The sequence below is a fragment of the Haliotis rufescens genome, unplaced genomic scaffold (genome assembly GCF_023055435.1).
Source record: "Haliotis rufescens isolate VD_foot unplaced genomic scaffold, xgHalRufe1.0.p SCAF_17, whole genome shotgun sequence".
NCBI classification, from domain to species: domain Eukaryota; kingdom Metazoa; phylum Mollusca; class Gastropoda; order Lepetellida; family Haliotidae; genus Haliotis; species Haliotis rufescens.
In genome coordinates, this window is record NW_025963857.1 from 21,862,743 (window position 1) to 21,889,549 (window position 26,807).

At 40.5% G+C, this 26,807-nt stretch overlaps 1 protein-coding gene across 3 annotated transcripts in view; it reads right to left on the minus strand.

Annotated features, from left to right (window-relative positions):
• The window catches only part of LOC124133965 (protein naked cuticle homolog 2-like), a 116,820-nt gene that overhangs the window by 52,847 nt on the left and 37,166 nt on the right, over positions 1-26,807 (minus strand). For all 3 annotated transcript variants that reach the window (XM_046498571.2, XM_046498570.2, XM_046498574.2), the window contains one exon: positions 5,306-5,354. In XM_046498571.2, coding sequence (XP_046354527.1) covers positions 5,306-5,354 — 49 coding nt within the window. The remainder of the gene's footprint in view (positions 1-5,305; positions 5,355-26,807) is intronic.

A 26,807-nucleotide genomic window follows, 5' to 3' on the forward strand; every position in this document is an offset into this window, starting at 1 on the left:
AACTCTGTTTTACAATTTGGTGAGATGAAAAAACCCATGAGATTTTATCATCGTTGTTTGTAAGAAATGGGGAATAATATCAAAATCTTCATTCTAACAAAATTATCTTTCAATATCTTGCCATGTTAAAAGTAGTTTTTCATTCATTATTACTAATCAGGAAGTTGAATTTTTAAAACTTATTTTCGACCACCACATTGAACGATGGGCTAATTGTTTTGTACACCAACTAACAGAATAAGAACAATTGGTTTAAAAAAAAAAAAAATGTATAATGCCTCCCACCTCTCCGTCACTTTATTTTTGATAAATTTGGACAAAAATCTAAAAACTTATTTTTGTTGCTGCCTTATAATGATTTTACTCCGAATACCATGGAGATTAACAACATTTATGTGCATATGTTACAGGACAAATGATAAAGGGATATTGACAACCACTCAAAACAACACAATCTCGAGACACCATGCCACAACATTACTACAATACTTATCAAGACAATCAAGGAATTCCTTCAAATTTGTTACCATAGAAATCCCTGAACATCAATACTGTCATAGAAAGATAAACCATATTTCATTCTGTCCATTAATAAAATTGACAACAAAAGTCTCTTTGCATTTATTTGATCAAACAGCAGTCCATCAGTGGTGATAATCGGCTATCGGTAATGGCGATTGATTAGACCAAACATTACAAACACAATCTAAATCATCATCTAGGACCAAATATCGTGTTACATATTTCAAAGGTGGCGGATTTGTTTAATGGAGCTCGGCTTTTATCACAAGTGTCAGTGAGCATCGTGTTACCGTGACAATCAGTTCTTACAATACACAGCCTATGTGAGCTTTGTTTCAGATGCAGGGATGTCATAACAACATGTATTCCCTTTGAACAACTCAGGTTCTCAACGATATTAGTTACATTTCATACAATCAGATTAAAAAATGTTTTGATAACAACTGAAAACTGAAACGGATTGAAGAAATAAATAGTGTCCAAAATCACATTAATGCCATGCCTTTTATAGCAGCTATTGTGTATGATTCATTAATGTTCTTGAGTGAGTGAGTATGGTTTTACGCCGCTTTTAGCAATATTCCAGCAATATCACGACAGGGGACACCAGAAATGGGCTTCACACAATGTACCCATGAGTCTTCGGCGTGACGAGCGAACGCTTTAACCACTAGGCTACCCGACCGCCCCTTCTTCCAAGGATATACAATGGACCTGCTATTACGGAATCTTCAGGACATCAAATTTCAGACACGTTGCTGAGATAATGGTCTCTGTTTATGACAATGGCATAAACTACTGATACACAGGAAATGTAATTTAAATATTTATTTTTTAAAACAAAATCAATCTTTACATCTCTTGCACATAATGAGATATTCTGTAACCATATCTCATGTTTTGGTTGGTTTGATGTTTAATTCCACACTCACCAATATTTCAGCTTTAGTCAAATAATGGAGTCTGGACCAGACAATCCTGTGATTGACATCATGCAGGCAGCCAAGTCAATGAGCCTTGCCATTTACTCGCCTGTCATTGATTGCTGGGGATCTATTTAGAACCCAGAATTCCCACGGTCAAACAAGCACATGAACCACTGTGCTATCCCCCAACACATGCAATTACCATGGAAACAGGAGGAGGCCTTAGATCTAAACCGTGTCAAGTTGGGAATCAAACCCAGGACTAGTGAAGGACAAACAAGCACATGAACCACTGTGCTATTACCAAGAAATGAAGCAGGTTTGAGATCTATACACAGGAGACGCTCCTTAACTCCTTCTCCTGATAAAGCATCCTAGCCCCACTTAAAACATATTAATTCACACATCAATAGTGGACGAGGTCTATTTCTGACTGACAATTAGCTCACTTCCTCTGCGCGATGAAATCACCATATTGGAAAATACACAGGACGTTTCAAATGACACTTACAGTATATCAATCAAAAGCATGCAACATCATGAAGAGTTTTTTCAGCCTGTGAACGAGGCATATCCCTTCCATACCAGTGGAGCATAAGTGCTCTCTGTTCCTCCATCAAGGGCCCTCATTACTCCTACCAAAGCTTTTGCTACAGAAAAATTATTCCCCATTTTCAAATGGAAAACAATAATTGTGACAGCTATCCTCTTCACCCAAAGAGGGACAGTTAAACTAACTGTTGTGTTTCATGGAGTGGAAAGTATTGACAGTTGAAGCTAAATTCACTGAAATGGCATCAAAGTCGCTCTTGATGGATATGAAAAAAACCCAGCTATGATAAAAGCCAAAAAAATGAATTCGAACAATTTCCCTTTCATACATTGACCGAATCCAATTGCTTTTTTGACAGTGTGTAAGCTGATGGTGTTTTTGATCACTTCATTTGTTTGCAATTATATAGTGGTTGTATGAAAAATCAAAATTGGAACAAGTTAAAATGTCATATTGTACATCAAAAGCGTTTCAAGGGACAGATTCTATGAAAGTTCAAAGAACTATGTTTTTGGTGATAATTTAATTTCTAATCTTTTAAATGAGGGTATTAGAAAATATTTCGATATTTGAACTTGGCAGGTAGCCAATATTAAAATGAATACTCTTTAAAAACACAGAACTGCACTTTTAGAAATTTGCTATTGCAGCTGTATCAGCCAATCAACGAAATCATGTGGGTCCATCTCTATCACCACAAGCCAATTCCTAGTAACTGCATTACCCCCCCCACACACACACACACACACCCCCCGCTCCTCTTAGAACCTCCCACACCCAGATACCACTCAAAGTGTGTTACTCACACCCACCCCTCCCGACCAATACACCTCCCTACCCCCTCTCATGCACAGACCCTCCCCCCCTTGCGCCCCTCACACCCACCCCTCCCGACCAATACACCTCCCCACCCCCTCTCATGCACAGACCCTCCCCCCCTTGCGCCCCTCACACCCACCCCTCCCGACCAATACACCTCCCCACCCCCTCTCATACACAGACCCTCCCCCCCTTGCACCCCTCACACCCACTGCTTATGCCCAATACACCTCCCCACCCCATCTCATGCACAGACCCTCCCCCCTTGCACCCCTCACACCCACTGCTTATGCCCAATACACCTCCCCACCCCCTCTCATACACAGACCCTCCCCCCCTTGCACCCCTCACACCCACTGCTTATGCCCAATACACCTCCCCACCCCCTCTCATGCACAGACCCTCCACCCTTGCACCCCTCACACCCACCGCTTACGCCAAATACACCTCCCCACCCCCTCTCATGCACAGACCCTCCACCCTTGCGCCCCTCACACCCACTGCTTACGACCAATACACCTCCCCACCCCCTCTCATGCACAGACCCTCCACCCTTGCACCTCTCACACCCACCGCTTACGCCAAATACACCTCCCCACCCCCTCTCATGCACAGACCCTCCCCCCCTTGCGCCCCTCACACCCACCCCTCCCGACCAATACACCTCCCCACCCCCTCTCATGCACAGACCCTCCCCCCCTTGTGCCCCTCACACCCACTGCTTACGCCCAATACACCTCCCCACCCCTTCTCATACACAGATCCTCCCCCCTTGCGCCCCTCACACCCACCGCTTACGCCCAATACACCTCCCACCCCTTCTCATACACAGATCCTCCCCCCTTGCGCCCCTCACACCCACTCACCCATGCCCTTACCACACACACACCCTTAGAAAGCACATATCATTCACAAAACCTCCCTCCCCCAGAAACTGCTCCCTCTTACAGGACACAGTCTCCGCGAGAACAACCCAAATCCATAAAGTACCCCAAACTCTGCATCCTCCTCCTCCAGTGGCGATTGTAGGGAGCTTCAGCCAGTTACATCATCCGTCAACACTCACAGTTACATAACCGACAGCTGCTGGTTGCAGCATGTACAAGCTGATTACGACTACCTTATCTAACATGGCTCCCTCTAATTACTGTTAGGTCCAAGCAAGGCATACTTCATTGTGTAATTTGTGTTAACAAGAGCAGGAGTGATTTTGACAAGTTTGAGTGGCGGAGCTGTGTGACACTGACAGGGGTATCGGACAATGCAATTACTGGAACTCTTACAAGATATTAAGCCTTTTTTGCTAATTTGCTACACTGTTGTGCAATTAGCAATGAGAAGTGGTACAATGACACATTTGACACTTTGTTAGCTAACTGGTATGAGGCTGTCATAAATGTCACAGTTATTCCCTACTGAAATTAATCAGTTTAACACTGCAGCATTAGTGCTAGATCTCCCAAGGTGTGACATTTGTACTTTGAAACAAAAATACAATACCAGGCTCATATCATAATCCGATGATTACTCCTGGGTTTTCAAAAACATCTATAACATATCTATATTCATCTATATTCATCTATATTCATCTATATTCATCAAATCATATCACATAGTCCTACGCTAAGAAAAGTTTGGATTGGAGAGGGGGTAGGAGAAGGAATGGGTAGTACAGGTGGGAGAGGAGGTGGGAAAGGGGGTGGGTAGTAGGGGTGGGGGAGGGGTGGGAGAGGTGATGGGAGAAGGGGTGGGAGAAGGGGTGGGAGAGGGGGTGGGTAGTAGGGGTGGGGGAGGGGTGGGAGAGGTGATGGGAGAAGGGGTGGGAGAGGGGGTGGGAGAAGGGGTGAGAGAAGGGGTGGGAGAAGGGTGGGAGAGGTGATGGAAAAAGGGGTGGGAGAAGGGGTGGGAGAAGGGGTGGGAGAGGGGGTGGGTAGTAGGGGTTGGAGGTAAGGCTGTTACATCTTATCTTATTCAAAACAAAATCATAATCATTATCAGGTCAAAACTGGGATTCAAACCTACAATTCTTCATAGTGAACTGTGAACTGTGGGCAAAAATAGGGATCTTGTTGGCCCACTTCACCCTCAAGCAATAACACCACACTTGGAGCACCAATGACCACGACAGGACACCTGTGACATCACAGGGATGAAACTCACTTTATGAGCAAAATGACCGCCCAATTTACTGAATATTTTTCTCGACTGTTCGCTAGGAAGAAAAATGCATATACATTTCCTTCATTTCCAGAGCAAATGCCTGCAATACCATTCATTCCCCATTCAACATATACTACTCAAAAGATGTTAAGGAGCACCTGCTCCTTTCATATTATAGTTAATCTGTCGTGATTTACTTTTTTAATATGAAAGAATCAGGGGAAATGCAAGACAGGGCGACTATAGTCATATGAAAGAATTGGTCATCCTTAACTTCTTTTGAGCAGTATATGTCAGAGGTGAAATAAAACAAAACAGCACTTACCTCTTAAAGGTACTCCACTGTCTTTATCCTCTAAGCATATTGAAAGCTCCTGCAACAGAAATAACATCGTGAACGGGACATCATCTAAATCATGAACATTCTTGGCGAAGGGCAATATATGACGTAAAGTCCTCCACGTGCAGCACACATACAGGGAATATGACCCTCCAGACACACACATTTCTACATGCTTGCAATTACACATCATGGGCAGGTGCCCCTTCCTGAAAGTTCAAGTAGCAATGAAGAATGTTCCAGTACAATAAAGGTGACTCCCTCCCCTAGACTGTGTACATACCATGGCTGAGAGGGCAGGGAATTAGGGGAGGAATCGGATGAATGAGTCCCCCTTCAGTTGCTGAGGGTGGTCACACAGTAGGGAGGTAGCATACCCGGGTCGGGAGACAAAACAACCACTGTGGCAGCTTGCTTCCCCAATCACAGATACTGTTAGTATGTGTGGGTGATATAATCTTATATTCACTGCAGCCTGTGTTGTCTGCTTTCACTATGCCTTCTGGGTTAGTGGCCTGATGGGATTAAAATCTGCCTGCTGGTGTAACCAAATATTCCTCTTTGTCTGTCATGCTCTTACTGTTGCTTTGTTGTTAAATTGATACCATGGCACATATGTCCTTTGGTTAAGGGTAATTCTGCATACAAAATACATTCTCACAATTGGAAAAACAAAATCGGTGTCAAAAATTATCTCTAACATGTTTATAAAAAGAACCATCTTGTAGACAACGATTAGAATGATATGACATTGACTCTAGATTGGAATTTTTAAAAATATTTTTATCAAATGTAATTTGATATCTAATTCGTGACATAATGCTCAATATTTGCAAAGGACCACACATTTGACTAAAGATGACTATTTTGATCCTTATCCAATGTTGAGTAGTATATTCTAACAGTATTTGTCATCAAAGAATAAGTACCATGACATCAGCAATGTCATACTCAAGGTTTCGAATGAAACCATCCTTATCATGAAGTGTTACAATGACCCTGATATTGCGTATGGTGTCCGAGCGCTATCATGAAGTGTTACAATGACCCTGATATTGCGTATGGTGTCCGAGCGAGCACAACAGCTATGGTGGGTGTAAACACATCCATGCCGCTGTGTACAAGTTTGCTCAGAAGCCCAATTGATGAATCACCTCCTGTCTCACAGATCCGCACACTCATTCAGTACGAGGAGCAAATTGTCCATTCACCGAGAAATTCTCAATAGCCTCCCAAACGATAAAACTCCATTCACCTCAATCTGCGACTCCTTGCAGAATGTTTTTTTTATACTTTATAAACATTTGGGGAGGTGATGCTTTAAAAATACAAACATAATATGAGTCAGCCTTTGTTAATACTTAACATTAGGTAGTTCAACAAATGACAAATAACGACATGTTTAACAATTACTGTCCTTGATCTCATATATGTGCAGGAGGTGAGGTGGCCAAGCAGTTAAAGCATTTGCCCTCACACCAAGGTCTGGGTTCCATTTCCTGCAAGAGCACAATGTGTGAAACCCATTTCTGGTGCCCCCCCCCCCCGTCAACGTGACAATTGTGAAATAGTTCTAAAAGCTGTGTAAAACCTTAACTCACTCACTTTGGGATGTGCAGTTCACAACCAAACCCACTAATAGCAAAGTGGGTAACAAACGTTGGACGTTTCCTCATTTTCTTAACACCCTTACATCACCTTTCTCCTTAATAGCATATTTCATGTTACACACTTGAGATGGCAAACATTTGGTAACGATCAAATGACAGTAGCTAAAGTTAAGGCGACATGTAGAATTCCCAAGCTGCAACCTGACTACACGAATGTGATTTTAATTCATTATCTTGCCCCATGTAAATCAGTACCTGCTTATAAACATGTCGTAAACCACTTAACGTCCATGTCTGATGGGCGCATGTTTATACCCAGACTCAGAATCGTGTCCAAATGTTGTTAGCTGAAAGTCAGGCGCTCAAATTCCGATTTGCAAGTATGGCTGCACTTACTCTTGTAGAGTCATCAGTGAATACTCTGGACAGAAGCAATTTGCTTCCTTAGATTACAGCAATGACAGACGAAGAAGGTCTTTTCCCTGATCTAATAGGATGTCTTATCTAAAGCATGTGACATATAGAATGCAGAGAAGGTAGTGGATAATATGTTCCTTATTCCATTCCTCTCGATGAACAAACAAAATTTCAACTACAGGATGTTCTTATATACTGAACAAAATAAGTAAGGGATCATGAATAATTTGGGGATATTTCTTTTAAATTGTGTGTTCAGTCTTCAATGCCAAAATATATCCCAAAATATATTTAGGATCCCTAACTTTTTTTGTTCAGTATATATATCCACATTTATGCATGCAGATGCTTTTATAAATTTGAAAGAAGAAAAAAAGAATGCTCCTCTCGCATGTCTGAATATCAATCCAGAGTGAGTGAGTGAGTGAGTGAGTGAGTGAGTGAGTGAGTGAGTGAGTGAGTTGGTGAGTGAGTGAGTGAGTTGGTTTAGCAATCAGGTAGTTTGATCTCACACAGCATTTTACAATATTCCAGACATAACACATCGCCGATTAGAACCAGCGTCGTGTTGACAAACCAACACAATAACAACCATAAGCTGCACCAAAACTAAACATTTAGTCTCTAAAACGTTTATATTTTAAGATTTTGTTGTGTTATATTGTCTTTTGATAAAAAATACAAATACCCTGTAGGTTTCCTCATTTTCAGCCTGATACTGAAAGAATCTAGACTTCCCCATCTTTTGTAAACTTGTTTTTGGATACCACCACACAAGTGAGTGAGTATGGTTTTACGCCGTTTTTAGCAATATTCCAGTAATATCACGGCGGGGGACACCAGAAATGGGCTTCACACATTGTACCCATGTCGGGAATCGAACCCGGGTCTTCGGCGTGACGAGGGAACGCTTTAACCACTAGGCTACCCGACCGCCCCCACCACCACACAAAGTGGCAGCTACAAAATACAACACATCTGTACAAGTTACTGACACCTGATAAATTGTAAAAAAACAACAACATATCTAAAAACATCTCAAAGGTTTATATATAATATTTAGGGGGACGGTCGGGTAGCCTAGTGGTTAAAGCGTTTGCTCGTCACGCCGAAGACCCAGGTTCGATTCCCGACATGGGTACAATGTGTGAAGCCCATTTCTGGTGTCCCCCGCCGTGATATTGCTGGAATATTGCTAAAAGCGGCGTAAAACCATACTCACTCACTCACTTATATATAATATTTATACTTATGAATGAAAGGATCATTGACGTAAATAGACATTAGAGGGAGGCTTGTATCTATGCTTGCGTATGTATGGAGTAAGACCGTCACCGATTCAATATGGCCCTTGTCTAAATACCAACAAAGACGTAACCTCTCTTAGCCACAGAAAAATGTCAATATTTTCCATGCAATGTTTACATATGTTTCTCAATGTGCTCTTTCTGTAGCTGTTGAACCTCTGGGAATTAATCCTTGTGTATTGACTGAGCTTTGAGGTAGATAAACACAGATCTATTATCTCCCGGTGAACACCGTGCTCTCTTTACTCGCGGAACTAGTAACAGATAAACTCTGAAAAGGCTATCAATGTTTTGTTTGCCTTGAATAAAAAACTTAACTTTTTTCACATTTATCGAATTAAAATTGACACATACATATCCTGCTCAAAAGAAGTTACCTGGTGAAGAAAAAACAATTTTTTCCAAGGTCATAAGAAGTTAATGGACGGCGTCGTGGCATAACAGATTAACAATAGTAACGTGAAACAATCAGGTGTTCTTTAACCTCTTTTGAGTAGTTTATATTGTATACACAAGACATCAAGTGTCGGAGAGGAAACTATTGAAGTCAACTATGTAACATGCTTAATAATATATTGATAAAATATAAGTCATAATAACACCATACAATGACACCCTGCACTAGTGACACCATACCATGACACCCTGCACTAATGACACCATACCATGACACCCTGCACTAGTGACACCATACCATGACACCCTGCACTAATGACACCATACCATGACACCCTGCACTAATGACACCATACCATGACACCCTGCACTAGTGACACCATACCATGACACCCTGCACTAGTGACACCATACCATGACACCCTGCACTAATGATGCCATACAGTGATACTCTGCACTAATGACACCATGCAATGACACTTGCACTAATGACGCCATACAGTGATACTCTGCAGTAATGATACCATACAATGACACTTGCACTAATGACGCCATACAGTGATACTCTGCACTAATGACACCATACTATGACACCCTGCGGTAATGACATCATACAATGACTCCCTGCACTAATGACACCATACAATGACACCCTGCAATAATGACACCATACCATGACACCCTGCACTAATGACACCATACTACGAATCCCTGCGGTAATGACATCATACAATGACACCCTGCACTAATGACACCATACAATGACACCCTGCACTAGTGACACCATACCATGACTCCCTGCACTAATGACACCATACCATGACACCCTGCACTAATGACACCATAACAGGACACCCTGCACTAATGACACCATGCAATGACACCTTACAATGACACCCCTGCACTTATATTGACACCCCAACAATCATAACGGTCACACCTTTTATGCCTCTGTAACCAAAAAAATAATTCTTCATAACATTACAACGCCTCCGAAACTTACTCTTCCACAATATCCTGTTTCATAATTACAACAAATTACAAAAGATCTCCAGTTTAGAAATGGTCATCAATCTCTAACACGAAGCTGTTAACTAATGCTTACTTTAGCCTACAACCAAATGGGCGAAGGATAAAGTTAGGCATCTACACTAATTCCGAGATTGCCATAATCTTCAAGTGAACTGGTTAATGAAGTTTGCAGGCAGCAGACGACTTCCTTCTCTACATCAGAGAGGCTGCTGGGAACTCGGTGAGAGGTGTTAATGTGCCTGCTAAGAGCACTAAAAGAGGGCCCCAAAACACTTCTCCTTCATACAGTAAATGCTGGTTCTTCTAAACACACACATCAAAGCAGGTCTGTTTTTATAAACATATGCAAATATAATTCAATACCGTAATTGAAATATCATAAAACCCCTCCACCATCGTTACACTGCCATAAAACGCGCCACGTAGTTACAAACGGCCTGACGCTCAGAGCATAGCGAGGCAACCAAGGAAGGTAAATACGTCTGCTGTCTCAGGATGTTCACCAAAGAGGAGATAACTGTTGGCCTGCCTCCTCCCGATTGGCTGAGCAGTTCCATGAAGAGCTTCTTCTCAATAAAGTGCTCCCTTAACCATACTTCAAAGTCAAATTGGTAACCAACATCATAAAATTTCTCCAGGATGATAATAACGACATCTTTAGCAATTTTCTGCTAAGTTTCCGAAGCCTGACTATGTAGTGTTGTTGATATCCAGGCAGTCCTCACAAGCCTATACATTTATCAGATAAAAGCCCAGAGAAGGAGAGCCTAATCTCTAAGTTGCAAACCAAGTAGGCGATCCAACTGCTCACCTCGAGAGCTTGCCTCTTTAATCTTAATCAGAAGATTGGGCTGGAGTCATCCATACCACCCCAGCAAGTATCAACTGGTACAGCGTCCATCGTAGTTTAAGTCTTAAATTATTGGTCTCCTTGCAGATTAAACTCCAACTCGGTTTTAACATATTCTTTTACGAAATGTCATATATTTCTTTGATAACATGTCACTCAGCTTGTATACTACTCAACATTTGCTAAGGGCCAAAATAGTCATCAAAGGTGTGTTCCTTAGCAAATGTTGAGGAGTATATATTAAATTAAGAACCTTAATGTTTCTTCATTAGAATTAGGTTGGGAGTAGGCGAGTTCATGGGGTAGGGGTTGGCTGGGCTTGGCTTGGGTGGGATTGGAGTTATTTGGGTAGGTAGGGTGGGAGTTTTTCTGACTCGGGTGGGCATTGGCTGGGTTGGGGTTGGGGTTGGGGTTGGTGATGGGAGAATTGACATGTAGACAGGAGGTGATACATCGTGAAAAGATTACACAAAAAGACTATGCAAAGTCAAGAAGTCAGATATCAGTTAATGTAGGTAGAAGGCTCTTGATGTAATGAAATACTCCTCCAGATGTATCCAAAGTTGGTTAATATTATCAATATTTGTTATTTACTCCTGGTTGGGGAAAGATCTCAGAAGACATTTGCAATCACATTATCTCTGTCCGAGCCAGCAATGAACATTCATCACATGAAAAGCTGAGTTATTGTTAAAGTGAAGCAGATTAGAAGAAAACATGTCCACATCTGATGTCACCTTCAAGAATAATGACAGTTACTTGTGTCTCCCTATCTTTAATATAGTGCATTGGTCATATTGAGAATCCACATGTACAACGTGATGAACAGTTGTGTTTCTCTTGAGAAAGTAGTATTACAAAGGCTTGGATCTTTTTTTCTCAACATCAAAGAACGGAAAGCCATCATCTGCTCTGAAAGCAATCTCCCGTTCCCGAAGGTCTAAATGTGTTCACCTGATTCTGTTGCCAGAGATCTGACATTTGTGAGAGTTCTGCCTCCCAATAGTCTACCTGGCAGCCATATTGGATTTGGCCACATCGTTTTATTTTACCACTGCTTGGGTATTTTGTTAACTTTCGGAAATGCATTTGAACTGCAGCTGCTTAGATGATGCTACATTTCCAACCCCACGTTTCTTCCGCCAATGTCACTTCCCGGATTAACAACCTTTGTAAACATGCGCGTGACACCCCATCCCTACGCCACACTTGCACAGATTATACAGCCCCCGAACTTAACACAATGTATGTTCCTATAGTAGGAGAGAGCTATCACCCATTTAGTTCACACACATGCAATCCATACATGCTCCCTATCAAACACAAATGTTCGATAAGACATCCAATAGCATTGATGCAGGTCGCCACTGTTTTCTATGTTTTCATTAGACTCAGTTTGCTGTAATAACAACCACTCAATCTATTAATGTGCTTGCGTTGTAGATCGGCAGCGCTAGTGGTCGAGTAAAACAACTATTCAGCATATTCATTTCATGCTTTTTCTTTAATCAGGAAATTGGTTCCCCGACTTAATTTTCCTACAATTACATGTTTATGATTGAGTGTCACAGAGTGAAAGCTGAAATTAACCACAAAGGATGACCTGAGATAACACACAACAGATTATAGATCCATGCAGATGCAATTCAAATCCATCCCTTGATGCTAAAATTGAAGAAACTGTTTGCGGAACATGACATTTAATTTTTTAATCCAAACCGTTGAGAGACTCTAAAAGAGGAACCTTGAGAAATGTTTTAACCTGAATAAGTGTTTGACAGCATTTGGCTTACAGTGACGAGATTCCAATATTTATAGTGCAGCCCTCACAAGCAACATCTGCATGATTAAACCTGGATAAAGACGGTGTTATCTAAAGGTTATAGAAACACTGAAAAGCTTTTAGAACAAGATAAACTTTGTTTTAAAGTCACATGTAGGGAGGAGACAACTCCACCACATAGACCCTGTCATAAGAAGGGTTGTGGGTGGGGTAAGATAATGACCAAATGACGGGTGGGGTAAGGTGGACCAATGGGGTTGGGGTAAAGTGGACCAATGGGGTTGGGGTAAGGCATACCAATGGGGGGTGGGGTGGGTAGGATATAGGGGAGGGGGGGGGTAAAGGCGACCAATGGGGTGGGCGGTGGGAGAGGGGAGACCAATGGGAAGGGGGGAATATAACGATATACCAATTGACCATGGTTTGGGACAACTCTAACACATAGATTCTACCATATTTGCATAGGCTTAGGCCCTGTCCCACATAGACATGTTTCCTAACAACTAATATCAAACATGAAACAATACCCCTGTCATCAATAGACTAAATCTTCAGGGCGCATAGTTTTTTTTGTATGGATATATTACTCTATTCTTAGAAAGATATACATGGATAAATATATCACAATTCAAGTGTGAAGGTCAAATGTGGCATAATACTCTCAGCCTCACAAATACAGTATTCCATAGAACTCTTACGAACCAGCTTAAAACAGAAACACATTTTCATAAAGAAATATAAATATTCAATTGTAATCCAGAAATGCTATGAAACATACTATTTGCCAATCATTTCTTTTCCTTATTCTCCATGTGAGAACGCTTAAATGTGTTCTCGTTTAATTCAAAACAAAGTATACCAACAATAATTATTTCACTAGATGATGCTGACCCACAGAACGCGGCGATTGTGGGCCTTCTAACAGCCAGACTCAACAACAACTAAAGCTCAGGGATCGCATGGGCGAAGTCCCTTGCCATGCTGGGATGATTGAACTCCTGACACAAATATTAGCCTTTATACATGAAAAGCTCAGAACAATTTCATACAGTTTCAATAGTAAGTTCTCCATCGGCCCTCCCCTTGTAATGGCTACCAGACTCGTCAGAGGAGGAGAAACTGCCCACAACCTTGCCTCCGCCCTAGCACCCATGCCGATCTCTTATCGTTTGTTTGTTGTTTAACGCCACACTCAGCAACAGTCCAACTATATGACGGCAGCCTGTAAATAATCAAATCTGGACCAGACAATCCAGTGATCGATATTGTGAGCAACGATCCACACCATCGGTGTATGAGAATTAGGACATGCTCTCCACCAGTCACAGAGCATTTATTAAAAATGGTTAAATAACAAATCGCTAAATAGTTTGTAGAAAGGATTGGTTATTATAAATACCGTATTCAACGTAATAAGCGCCCAGGGTGGTCTCAAAATTAGAAATAGGGGGTGCTTATTAGAATATTATTTTGAGTTGAAAGATCGTAAATTTTGAGGTTTATGCTAACAGCCTGAAATGTTAACATACGACAGATATATTTTTCAAGAATTTAATTGCCCATAATTAAGCGTGATATATGTTATACATGAGTGCGTATTATACACGAATAAATAAATTTGTCTTGTGTACATTGATTAATCGGAAGGGGTGCTGATTTGGATTGTTCACTAGCCAATATATTAGCAAATATCGTCATGGGCGCTTATTAGAGCGGGGCGCTTATTACGTCAAATACGGTAAGTCTGTTTGTGCATGTTTTGTATCCTAAGGAACATTTATTACTCATCATCAATATTATGCCAAAATGTATCATAATTATAATAAAGATACTAAAACATATCCTTTAGAATAATATCTTGAGGCATTGATCCTTCCAGAATTAACAACCCTGACAATTACCAGCATATCAATACATTTTATCCAAGATTTATGAAAAATGACAGATTCCTCGTTTCAAAATGGCATTTCAGGAATATAAATAATCTCAAAATAATGGTGAAGGATGTAAAAGGAAGGTGTGGTCGCGTAGAGGCATCTGGCAAATGGCGATCATGTCATTACGGCAGCGTACGCCATGGGGTCCCTTCACATACATTGAGACACATCACCAGTGTCTGTCAGACCCTGGGTATCAGGAGGATAAATGACAATAAATGGATTTCACTGCTGTAACAAAAATTCCAAATACCAAAGATAAGACAATTTCCCTCAGATCTGTTACTTTGCCATGAAACAGATACCTTTTAAAGGGAAGGCTAATTTGAAGCTGAAATAATTGCACAGTCCATGAACGTTACCACATGGAACTTTACCCAGGATGCACTGGGGGTTGGAGAACATTAATGAGAGTTTGAGGATTTTGCGACAATATGGTTAAGTCATTAGTACCATGCATTTGTCACATCTCGCCCTACATCATACAGTTCTGGTGCAAAGAAAATAAACTGCCCTTCGTTAGTATGTCCCCGTCATTGGAGAAACTTCATTTGTTTACAATATCCATTCCAGTAGTCGTAGTTATGTTTACTTTCATGAGTGAGTGAGTGAGTGAGAGTGAGTTGGGATTAATGCCGCTTTTAACAATATTCCAGTTATATCACGGTGTCAGCATAAGAAAAGCCTGTGAGGTGAGGTGAGGTGAAATTGGATTCGCGTCCAAGATTATTGCACTTATATAGCAACGTGCATGCACGTGTGTGTGTGTGTGTGGCTGCTTGTACTAGACCGGACTGATGCCGATTTATAGTGCTAGCCCACTGAGATACCATGCCGCAGTTTAACATGAATACCCCACTCAGACACAGTATACTGACTCTGAACCGACCAGTCCTTGTTTTAGCCCCTTAATGCCGAGCGCCAGACAGGGTAACAACAAGTACCATCTTTTAACGTCTTTTGGTATGATGCGGCCGGGGATCGAACCCCGGACCTTCCGCTCTCCGGGCGGACACTCTACCACTAGACCACGGAGGCGGTCTGAGAAAAGCCTGTAATGATGCCACTTTCAAGAAACCCACAAGCACGTGTACGATGCTGACAAACCTAGAAATATAATGGTGTGAACCTTTCTGGCTCCCTTAAAATCATGGACCCAATATGGTCAGTCTAATTGCAGGAATAACTTGATATATCAAATGCGCTGTATTTGTGTATTCTTCACTAATTTTAAAATTCAGTGTTGTCGTGACCAACCAACTGTTCAGCCATTAATAATGGTTAGGGTACAACTACATCACACTCGCTGCCATCCTCATCAACGACTTTTTGACATATTGTACTTAAATGTAAGTAAAAGGATTTTATATTTCAATCAATCTGTCTTAAGATAAACAAGGATCTTAAAACTTCTTCCAGATATTGTGGTACAAGACATGTAATATGACTGTACATTTAAATCAAATCTCTCACAAACTCTACATCAGGAGAACAGATCAGCTATACTGAAAAACAAATCACAAAAGTCAGACACTGTTGAAATATTTCTGCCAGCACTTGTTATTTTCACAAATGTCCCTCCCTGTACTGTATGGGGTCAGAATTGAGAAGGGAAGTTATAATCCCATCTATCAGGCTTTCCACCATCTCCCATACATCACCCCAGTAACAAGAATGCCCCCAGTTTGAGCACTAACACGCAGTACTCTCTACAGTCGGAGGTAGGATTGTCAGACTGGTTCTCTTTCTCTCACCAAAATCTGTTGGGGTCTCTCACCCTCGATATGGTTAGGCCACCAACGTAGCCCCACCATTGACGACATTCCCTACATCCCATCAGCCCCTAGTCAGGTGCAACTACGGCCTCATTAATTCTACCATTCTGTTTCAATCTCCTGCTACATGTTTCACTTTCGCAAATATACATTTATTTTCTCGCTGTGAGAGTTCACACAAAAGATAGCCTACAACAAGAAATGCCATCTCCTCCTTGTTTTCATCAGGATTAGATCATGTCAAGGCATATCAGCTTCACGGATTCATTTCAAGAATGTTTTTTAATGCAGCAATATGTTGTTATAACCTTTCAAACACACATCTCGTTGTCACTATCCCGGCCCTGTGGGAGATAGCAAAACTTTTACCCTTGCACCATCTCAACCTGAACACCGTCACAATCCTTAGACCTTCACAATCCTAAGACCATCACAACCCTTACACCGTCACAATCCTTACACCGTCACAACCCGAACACCATCAAAACCTGAACAACATCACAATCCTTACACCATCACAATCCTTACACCATCACAACCCTTACACCATCACGATCATTACACCGAGACAATCCTTACACCATCACAATCCTTACACCGTCACAACCCTTAGACCATCATAACCCTTACACCATCACAATCCTTATACCATCACAATCCTTACACCATCACAATCCTTACACCGTCACAACCCTTACACCATAACAATCCTTACACCATCACAATCCTTACACCATCACAATCCTTACATCATCACAATCCTTACACCGACACAATCTTTACACCATCACAATCCTTACACCACCCAAACATCATCCCAATATTTGGCCTAAACTTCATTGTAGGTGGTCCATTAAACTTAGTACCGCTACTAATGAATGAAAAACAAACAAGTTTTTACATGGCAAGATACCAAAAGATAAATAATTGGGTTTTTTGGTTAAAATTAAGATTTTATTAATTCTATTCCCCATTTTTACTAACAGTGGTGATAAAGTGTTGTGATTTATTTTCATTTCTGTAATTGTAAAATAGAGTCTGCCAAAACAAAAATTGTCAAAACATAACTTTTTATTCTAATTTTATTTTTTTGAGGGGTCAGTTGGACTCGTAAAGCAACAAAACATATATAGAAGTCCTAACCTCTTTTTTCATATATCATGTATAGATCTATGAATAAATGATATCTGTGATATCAGGTTTTGCTGATTCATCAAGTACTTAATTTCAATCCTAAATTCTGCAACAGGCTAAAACAAACCTTTTCAAAGGTCGCATATTTGTCAAATAAACTCTGTGAACCAACTCAGTTCGCAAGTAAATTCCATGTCGTTCAGTATGACTGATTTACCCTTACTTTCCTCCTATAAAGGGAAAACGCTCATACAGATGTCTTGATGAATGCCTAAAGTAGTCCCTATTATTTTGCCCAAAGCGCTTGTCAAATGATTGTATCACTGTGCAACTACCACACACTGCCCTAAAATAGTCCCTCTTGCTTGTCATTCAGTCAGCTGTCAAGTGAACATCCAGTCTAAAACTCTCAACAACTTTATTTTCAAAACCTATTCAACCTACAAATACCTCAGGCTAGGACTTCAAACAAATTCACTCTGACCCCCAAACAAGCAAGAACAGAGATGTTATAAGGCCGCAACAACTTGTGAATAGATCTCTCAAACTTGCAAATATAGGGCTCTAAACATGTGAAGAATAGCCCTCTTATAGACCGTTATAGCCACTGAGCTGATCGCAGAGGGCAGAGTCACATCCCGTGTCGGGCCGTCAATGTTAGAAAAGTCTGATCGCCTCTCCCTTTGAAGCAGGGTCGTACGAGGAGCATCTGTAAATTCATTTCTCTCCAACCACTCCCTGCTTTAAGTCAGACATTATTCCGTCATTGAAGATTTCTTCTATGTGAGCAACACAAGAGCGTAATCCATAGTGGAATAGCAAAATCGCAGGTCTCACTCAAATGTTTTATTCCGTGTGTGGAGCCGTGGAGCCGTGGAGGGAGAGAGGGGCAGCCCGGTCGGCTACGGTGGTAGTAATCTCCCAGATCAGTGTTGGGCCACGAATTAGTTATTGACGGAACAAGATGGCCACAACGCATCATTTAAGATCACAAGATCATACACAACTGCCATATCGCTGGCGATAAATACTTTAACAATTCAAAGGCTATCGCTATCATATTGACCACTGAGACGAGCATTTACTCTGACAAAAAACGCAGCTCCACACAATTAACGCAAACATCAAACACTCCTACAAAGGGACAGACTGGGAAACGTGTTTACATGAAAAAGCTGCTGAATCTCCTGAGTCTGACGTTATCTGGAATATATCACAACTGCAAGACAGGTACATCCATACATGTTCCAGTCGTTCCAAATTACAGTCGAAATAACCTTGTTTTTACAAGTGTATTCAGTGAAAACAGCTTCAATATTGCATATACAGACAGCTCTTCCTCCTTTAAGTTAAGCCACTCTGAATGTTTAACTGACTATCAAACAAGCTCTTCAGTCTCGATAAAAAGTTTCAAGTAGAACATCTTAAAGAGTTGGCTCAACTTAAAAGTATGGCAAGCTTGATATCTGCACAAAAACTGGCTATCATCAAACGCTTCACGACTGGAACGTAAACAACCGATATCGGTGTAGTTCATATTTCCATTCAAATTCTGTAGTAATCAAACAGACTTGTTGTACACTGGAGCTACTAAATCAAGTCTAAATGTCTGGTATTCCACGTCTGTTTAATTGTTTTGGACTCCATGTTTTTAGAAATATATCAACATCTTAAGCATGTTAAGTGGAGGCTAAAACATGAAAGGAGTTTGGTCAACATTAACTTGAAAGTAACGGTTCTTCTCTAAGGCAGAAACTGTACTGTACAGACTAGTGCTGACAGCTCTATCGAGTTGCTCGTTAAATTTTAATGTCGCATTGACAACATCTCAGCCACAGAGTAACAATAAGCTTGTAGAAAAAGAGATCAAAAGGGTTTCATCCGAAAGGAAATGCACACCATCATCATCATCATAGATAGATAGATAGATAGATAGATAGATAGATAGATAGATAGATAGATAGATAGATAGATAGATAAGTCTAAGCTGTTGACTGCTCAATACATAAAGGTCCACACTCCAGCCAAGCAATCGCACCTCACAGCTATAACGGTGACCAGTCAAGCATGTAATCCAGTTGATCTGTTTTGACAAGTGAAATCTTCTCCCATCAACATGACTGTTATAATCATCTTACAGGGACTACACAACCCATCTGCTTCAGTAACAACCGTTTCCCCTCACCACCAACATCTACGACACAGTCACAGTGACAGCCAAGTCAACTGAAGGTAAGCCTGTGTTTAAAACTGCTTTAAACGTTTTGGCTCCACTGAGTTTCCCTTATTATCTCTGTGTCAGTTTGGTGAAGCATAAATGCAATCTTTACAGCAACGCATATTGTCTCACCTCAAAATTGTGTTTAGAAAGTTTTGATGATAATTTTGGTTAAATATTAATTCCATTTTTAAAATATCTCATAAAACCAACACCGTTAATTGGGTCTATTAACAGAAAAACTGATGGTAGGCACGGAATCAAACTCAAGAATTATTATGTCCTAAATGAACACAATTAACACTTACCTACCTTACTCTCACTTTAAGTGCCTTCACTGTACAGAACTTCATCCAATACACTTGATCGACACGTTTTACGCAAATCACAAAACTGTCACCAATATCATATCCAGTAACACATACTGTATTCGACGTAATATTCGCCCCGCTCTAATACGCGCGATATTTGCTAACATACTGGCTAGTGAACAATCCCAATTAGCACCCCTTCCGATTGATAAATGTACACATGGCTATTTATTCGTGCATAATATGTTTGTTAAATGCACCCTTAATTATGGGCAATTAATTTCTGGAAAAATATATCTGTTGTTTATAAACATTTCAGGATAAACCACAAAATTTATGCTCTTTGAACTCTGTTGTTTTTCACCAAAAAAATATTCTAATATGAGCCCCCTAATTCTAATTTTGAGAGCGCCCTGGGCGCTTATTATGTCGAATACGGTATATTTCATATGAAAAAGAAATATTCATGTTTGAAGGTGTTTTCTTGGAAATAATCATACAAAATGTGGCATGAGTAAGCATCCTTTCCGGGTACATGGCATGGAAATGCAAGCATTTGATTAAATCTTAAAACTGTATGCCTTTGTGCCAAGAACAAATTTAGTATCTGATGGAGTACAATACTGAGACAGTCTGCATAATATGTTGAGGTAAAAATGAAACAAGTTGAGTGCAGCTGGTGGCAGTGTGTGGCTGCATGGCTTGTCAGTCCTCACTTGAATGTATTGTAGGGCTTTAGGTCACTTCAAGCAATATTCAAGCTTCATCAGAGCAGGTGACACCAGGATATGTATCTATCCATATTTGGAATCGAACCCGGAGTGAGTGAGTGAGTGAGTGAGTGAGTGAATATGGTTTGACGCCGCTTTTAGCTATATTCCAGCAATATCATGTCGGGGGACACAAGAAATGGGCTTCACACATTGTACCCATGTCGGGAATCGAACCCGGGTCCTCGGCGTGACAAGCGAACGCTTTACCACTGGGCTACCCGACCACCCTTTTGTTGGACATGAGTGAGTGAGTGAGTGAGTGAGTGAGTGAGTGAGTGAGTGAGTGAGTGAGTTTGTGTGTGTGTGTGTGTGTGTGTGTGTGTGTGTGTGTGTGTGTGTGTGTGTGTGTGTGTGTGTGTGTGTGAGCAAGTAATACTCATATCACACTGTGCCAGCTTAGATAGTGTGAGGGAAGGCGAAATGATGCATTCAATAAAAGCCTTTTCCATAAAGCTGTTTTATACAATCTATCAAGACTAGTCATCTAGCCAGTGGGAATTCAGACAAGCCGATACAGATATTTCACCATTGAGCGCAGGCGTGCTTCCAATGCTTCAGTGGTAAATACAGACAGCTACTGTCTACAAGACTTTCAGGACACAGATAATAGTGTTAGTCATTAGGACCGCCATCTGTCAAGACTACTAATCAACTTACGCTGGCCAAGGAAACAGACTGATTGGATAAGACAACGGTGATGACATTATCAGTGACAGACAAGGGGTTAACCAGTTGGGACAACGGAATGGTTGTCATACAGCTCTTCACTGGCCTACACCATAGTTGTGTGTATCCGTTGAATTCTACCTGGGTGTCTAGCCGAAATCCATCACTCTACATGTTAACTGATTACAAAAAATTTGGAGATGGTACAAACACCACTCACGTCAAAACCACAACATTCCATAATCAAAGAAACATTCTCTGCGCACATGTTAGTCTATGCACCTGTGTATGCATGAATATGCACACGCACCTGCATGTTTATGCATGTTCACATAGATGTGCATAACCTTTTGGCAATACATTTCCTGAATATAATTCTTGCCATGCCACGTATCCCTCATTATCTGTGAAAACTGACAAAACAAAATGGCTGCCCCAGAAATGATATAACCGTTACGTTTGATGAGGGTTATTACCGTGAAGAAATGCAGGTAGATCTATCCCATCTGCTGTCATGTTGGGTCTAATGACGGTCATCAGACCACTGTGCAGTGTTCCCTCGAACCTTTCATCTCTGCCCCCTATGACACCAAGTGATCACAGTACACATCTGCCCATTACTCCTAACAACAGGGGGCCATCAAATCATTATGGCAAAAAACACTTATTTACTCATCCAACTGCTTGAGTAATTATTGGATGATATAAAAAGTAAATTATTTCTTAAGACAATCCATTAATGCATGTTGGTTTAAGTTTTTTTATTCTTAAAAGAAATATGAATAATGAGCAGATTGCTGTGTAAGTATGCCGTACATCTTGGCAGATTCGCTCATGGTTGAACTGCATTCTTGTTTCAAGTGCCTGTGTCTGTGATTTTTCAGTCATGTAAGATTGAATAAAAAAGCATCGGAAGATACAGTTCCAAATACCCTTTGTAGCTTGTGGAAAACCATTTGCTTCTGATCCCAAAACAAAAATGAACCTTATCCTATTTTAACATATATCTAAGAAATGATCTAACGTAATAAACTTGTTTGATCCGATTTCAAACAAAAATAACAACATGAAAACAACAGTTCCACAACTTGGAAATTTCCGTAAACTGATAAAATCTCAGGCAAACTTCAGGTCATTATGTATATAATGTCCTTGTATTCACATTGAATAGAACTGTAGCGGCAACATGTAGCGGCGAAACACGTGTAAATGTTTACCGTGATATATTCTTTCAAGTTTCGACAAAGTGATTCCACATGACTGATCTGAGAAATGTCCTGACACAGACTCATAGCCTGGATAGCGCTTCCCTTTGTTGGAACCCAGTCAGACCCTTGGCACCAACTTTGATGGAAAATCATTTCATTGTAGATATAATACAGTTTGTATGGAGGCATTCTATTGGACAACTGCTTTGAAGTGACTTATTCTTCTGTAATAAATCGTGAATCCAAAGATGGCCATCACACGTTTCGACAGCTATCTATATACAAGATGGTGTGGAAAATTGCCTTGTTTCATGGCAGAGGGGCAAGGGCAAACCAATTTGTGTATTAACGTCAGTTTTTATTCGTCGCATCACACACAACAGACAAATACCTCTGTATTTTCTCATTCATGGCAATATCATGGGAAGTCATAATTGAACTTCTATCACAATACAGTCCATTGGGTAGAGATGTAAACAGTATCATATTATCAAGGTATACTACTCAAAAGAAGTTAAGAACACCCAATATTTTCATATGGCTTTTGTTAATGTCAAGATCAGCAATTCTAACTGCTTGCCTCGTGAGCCATCGTTAAATTTGAATTCAGCTTACAAGAACCCATAATTTTATTGTAAAATATTTTCTAGCATAATATGAATGGTAACAAATAGCAAATAAGTATGCCTAGAAGGTCAGAGAGGCACATTTCACCCGAAAGGCGAAATCCCACATGTTATGTATTCTCTTTACAAAGCATCAGCAACTCTCCATCTTCTATGCCTGATGAAACCAGGAACTCTTCATTGAGAAGGTGGAAAAGTGGTGGCTCTTCACACAGGAGGTTGAAACAAGGACCCTCACATAATTGAAGGTAGAAAAGAAATAACTCTCCAGAAAGAAGCTAGAGCATTTTACTTTCCATGCAGCCTGTCAAATAATATCCATACCCCAATACACAGTGGTTTGACTAGACATGTAGACTGAGAATTATGTGGGCCTCTTCGTCTGTGGGTCAGCATCTGGCTCTCACTCAACAGATGTGTGGCAAATAGAGCTCTCTAAAAGAAGAGGAATGAAAATAGATGTTTATGACCAGAGAGAGGCTCTGGTTACTGAGATGGGACCCTAACTGAAAGGCAGTCGTGTGGATCTCTATCAGAAGGAAGTGCCAAACCAACACAACATGAATGTCAAAGCAACAATATTTTTAACAACAGAAGCATACAGTGAAATCAAAACAACAAGGAAAGATTATTTCCACAAAATTCACACATAAAAAATACTATACATGTTTACTTGTCTCCTTTTCTTCACAGACTACCTGATTAATTCTTTGTACAGATAAAACAAAAACAACAAATTTCAACAATGAACAAGAAACATTTGGATCCCAAATGTCCCAAGTCCTCAAAAGCTGATACTACTTCACAATCTGAATACCCAAAAGGGTACCTTCTCAACAAAACTGTCACATATAATAACAAAACCTGACCTGATTTAAAAAATATATTGCAATGATAAAGCTAGAAAACCGCAATGACTAACACACAGCCTCAGCGCCAGCTTCAATCAAATTGTATCTGTGAATATTTCAATCACATATGCCACCTTCACTTCATTACATAAGTGTGTTTAATGTACAGGCTGTGCAATGTTTCCTACAGGGGAATTGTTATCAATCAAGCTCCCATTGACAGTCCTAGCCAAAGTAAACACACACATTCCGCGGAACCCTTTGATGTAAGGAGGTGAGATTTACCTGGCTGGTTGCGGCCAATCTGAAGGTGTGTGACTTTCACCTACCTGTGTATGAGGATCTGTGAACACATGACACCACGTCCCTACACGGAAAATACACAAACCAGCTGTGATGCCATTATATCACACTTTCCTTGATTTAAAAGCATTTAACTCATTTATAATGTCGTGCAGTTTTATCTGTTCTCTGAATTAACATCCGGATTCATAAAGCACCCAGGAAAATGTTGTGTTCCTTTTATCCTTTTAATAGTATTATTGAAATAGTCAACTCTGCTGTCATTGTACAGTCTGGGAATCTAGGTTTCTCTAAGCTGGGTATCTTTAACCTCGGTACCTCAAACCTTGGTATCTCAAACCCTGGTATCTCAAACCTTGTTAACTCAAACCTCAGTATCTCAAACAATCTCAAACTTTGGTATCTCAAACCTTGGTATCTCAAACCTCAGTATCTCAAACAATCTCAAAGCTTGGTATCTCAAATCTTGGAATCTCAAACCTTGGTAACTCAAACCTCAGTATCTAAAACAATCTCAAACTTTGGTATCTCAAACCTGGGTATCTCAAACCTGGGTATCTCAAACCTGGGTATCTCAAACCTTGGCATCTCAAACCTTGGTATCTCAAACCTCGGCATCTCGAACCTCGGCATCTCGAACCTCGGTATCTCGAACCTCGGTATCTCAAACCTCGGTGACTCAAACCATGGTATCTCAAAACATGGTATTTCAAACCTTGGTATCTCAAACCTTGATATCTCAAACCTCGGCATGTGCTAACAGTGAGTGAGTGAGTGAGTGAGTGAGTGAGTGAGTGAGCAAGCGAGCGAGCATGGTTTGACGCCGCTTTTAGCAATATTACAGCAATATTACAGCAATATTACAGCAATATTACAGCGGGGACACCAGAAATGGGCTTCACACATTGTACCCATGTCCGGAATCAAACCCGGGTCCTCGGTGTGACGAGCGAACGCTTTAACCACTGGGCTACCCGACCGCCCCTTTATTGGACATGAACCTATGATGAGGACTTCCTGATTCAGTAGTTCAATAATATTCTCAAAATTATATCAAGTTCAAAACAAGAAATTAATTTCTTACACTGATAACCTTTTCACTACCTAAAATCTGAATTCTTCTTTCAGTACCAAACACTGTTTACCTAGGCACATAAAACTTCAAAAGTGAAAATACTAGAAGAGTCCAGGTCAGTGGTTTTCCCCCATGATTATGCATATTTCAGAAATCTTTAAAATATTTTACTAGAGTGAGTTGAGTTTTATTTATTATTCCAGATATTCCAATATTCTACAACAATGCCGTACCCAGCATATTTGCCCCCCCCTGTCAAAAAAAGTTATCTATGGCCTTGTACAATGACCTTGTTAAATGTACAGTTCTGCAAGCACTGTCGACCCGTGAAGATTCGGGGTAGAATAGGTCTTAATATGTGTTCTGCGGTCTGCATGAGGATCTAGGCAGTCTCATAAACATAAACTTATAATTTGCTTTCTGTAGTTATGTTTGTGTTGTAATGAGTATAGATGGTATGTTATGAATGATTTGACAATATGGTATTTTTGTTTAATTACATACAGGCAGCCATTATCCCACCATATGACAGCCCTTGTTGCTTGAACTTTTAAGGATTAATCACTTTATGGGATATGAGAAAAATCTTTCAAGATTGTATCCCTTCAACCTTTAGATGGGCAGTTTGTTCTATGTACATTGATTAAACAGGCTTGTTCTTATAACTTGAAGTAGGTTTCTTTGTTGGCAAGAGAAAGCTTGGCCATGTGATATCGGCTATTTGACAGAATATAAATCTGTATCAATGTCACCTAACAACATATCCAAAGAGGATATGCCAAACAATATAAAAAGCATAGTGTATCATCGTTATGAATTGATACTTATTATAATCTCAGGAGCAATAAATTGCCAACGACAATGGCATATGTCCAATGTCAGCCTTTTAAGAAAGAGATCAGTCAATGCTGGGGGAGGTTTTTAAACCATACAGATCTGAAAGTGCCTTGATGTCCATGCCGATAGGATGACATAATGTCATACTTTATGGAGCCATAAATTTGGCGGAGACAAGCTTTGATACAGAAACTCAAGCGCTTGATGTAAGAAATATGAGAGTAGAAACCCGTAGCTGACATGGTGGATGTCAGTGAGCGAAGCACTCTTAGAACGTCTGTTGAGGATAAAGACTAGTCCCTTCAGTGGATAGAGGCAGTGAGGAAGCCTTGGCTTCAAGTGTTGGCTTGTATCACTGAAGACACAGGTTTGATTCTG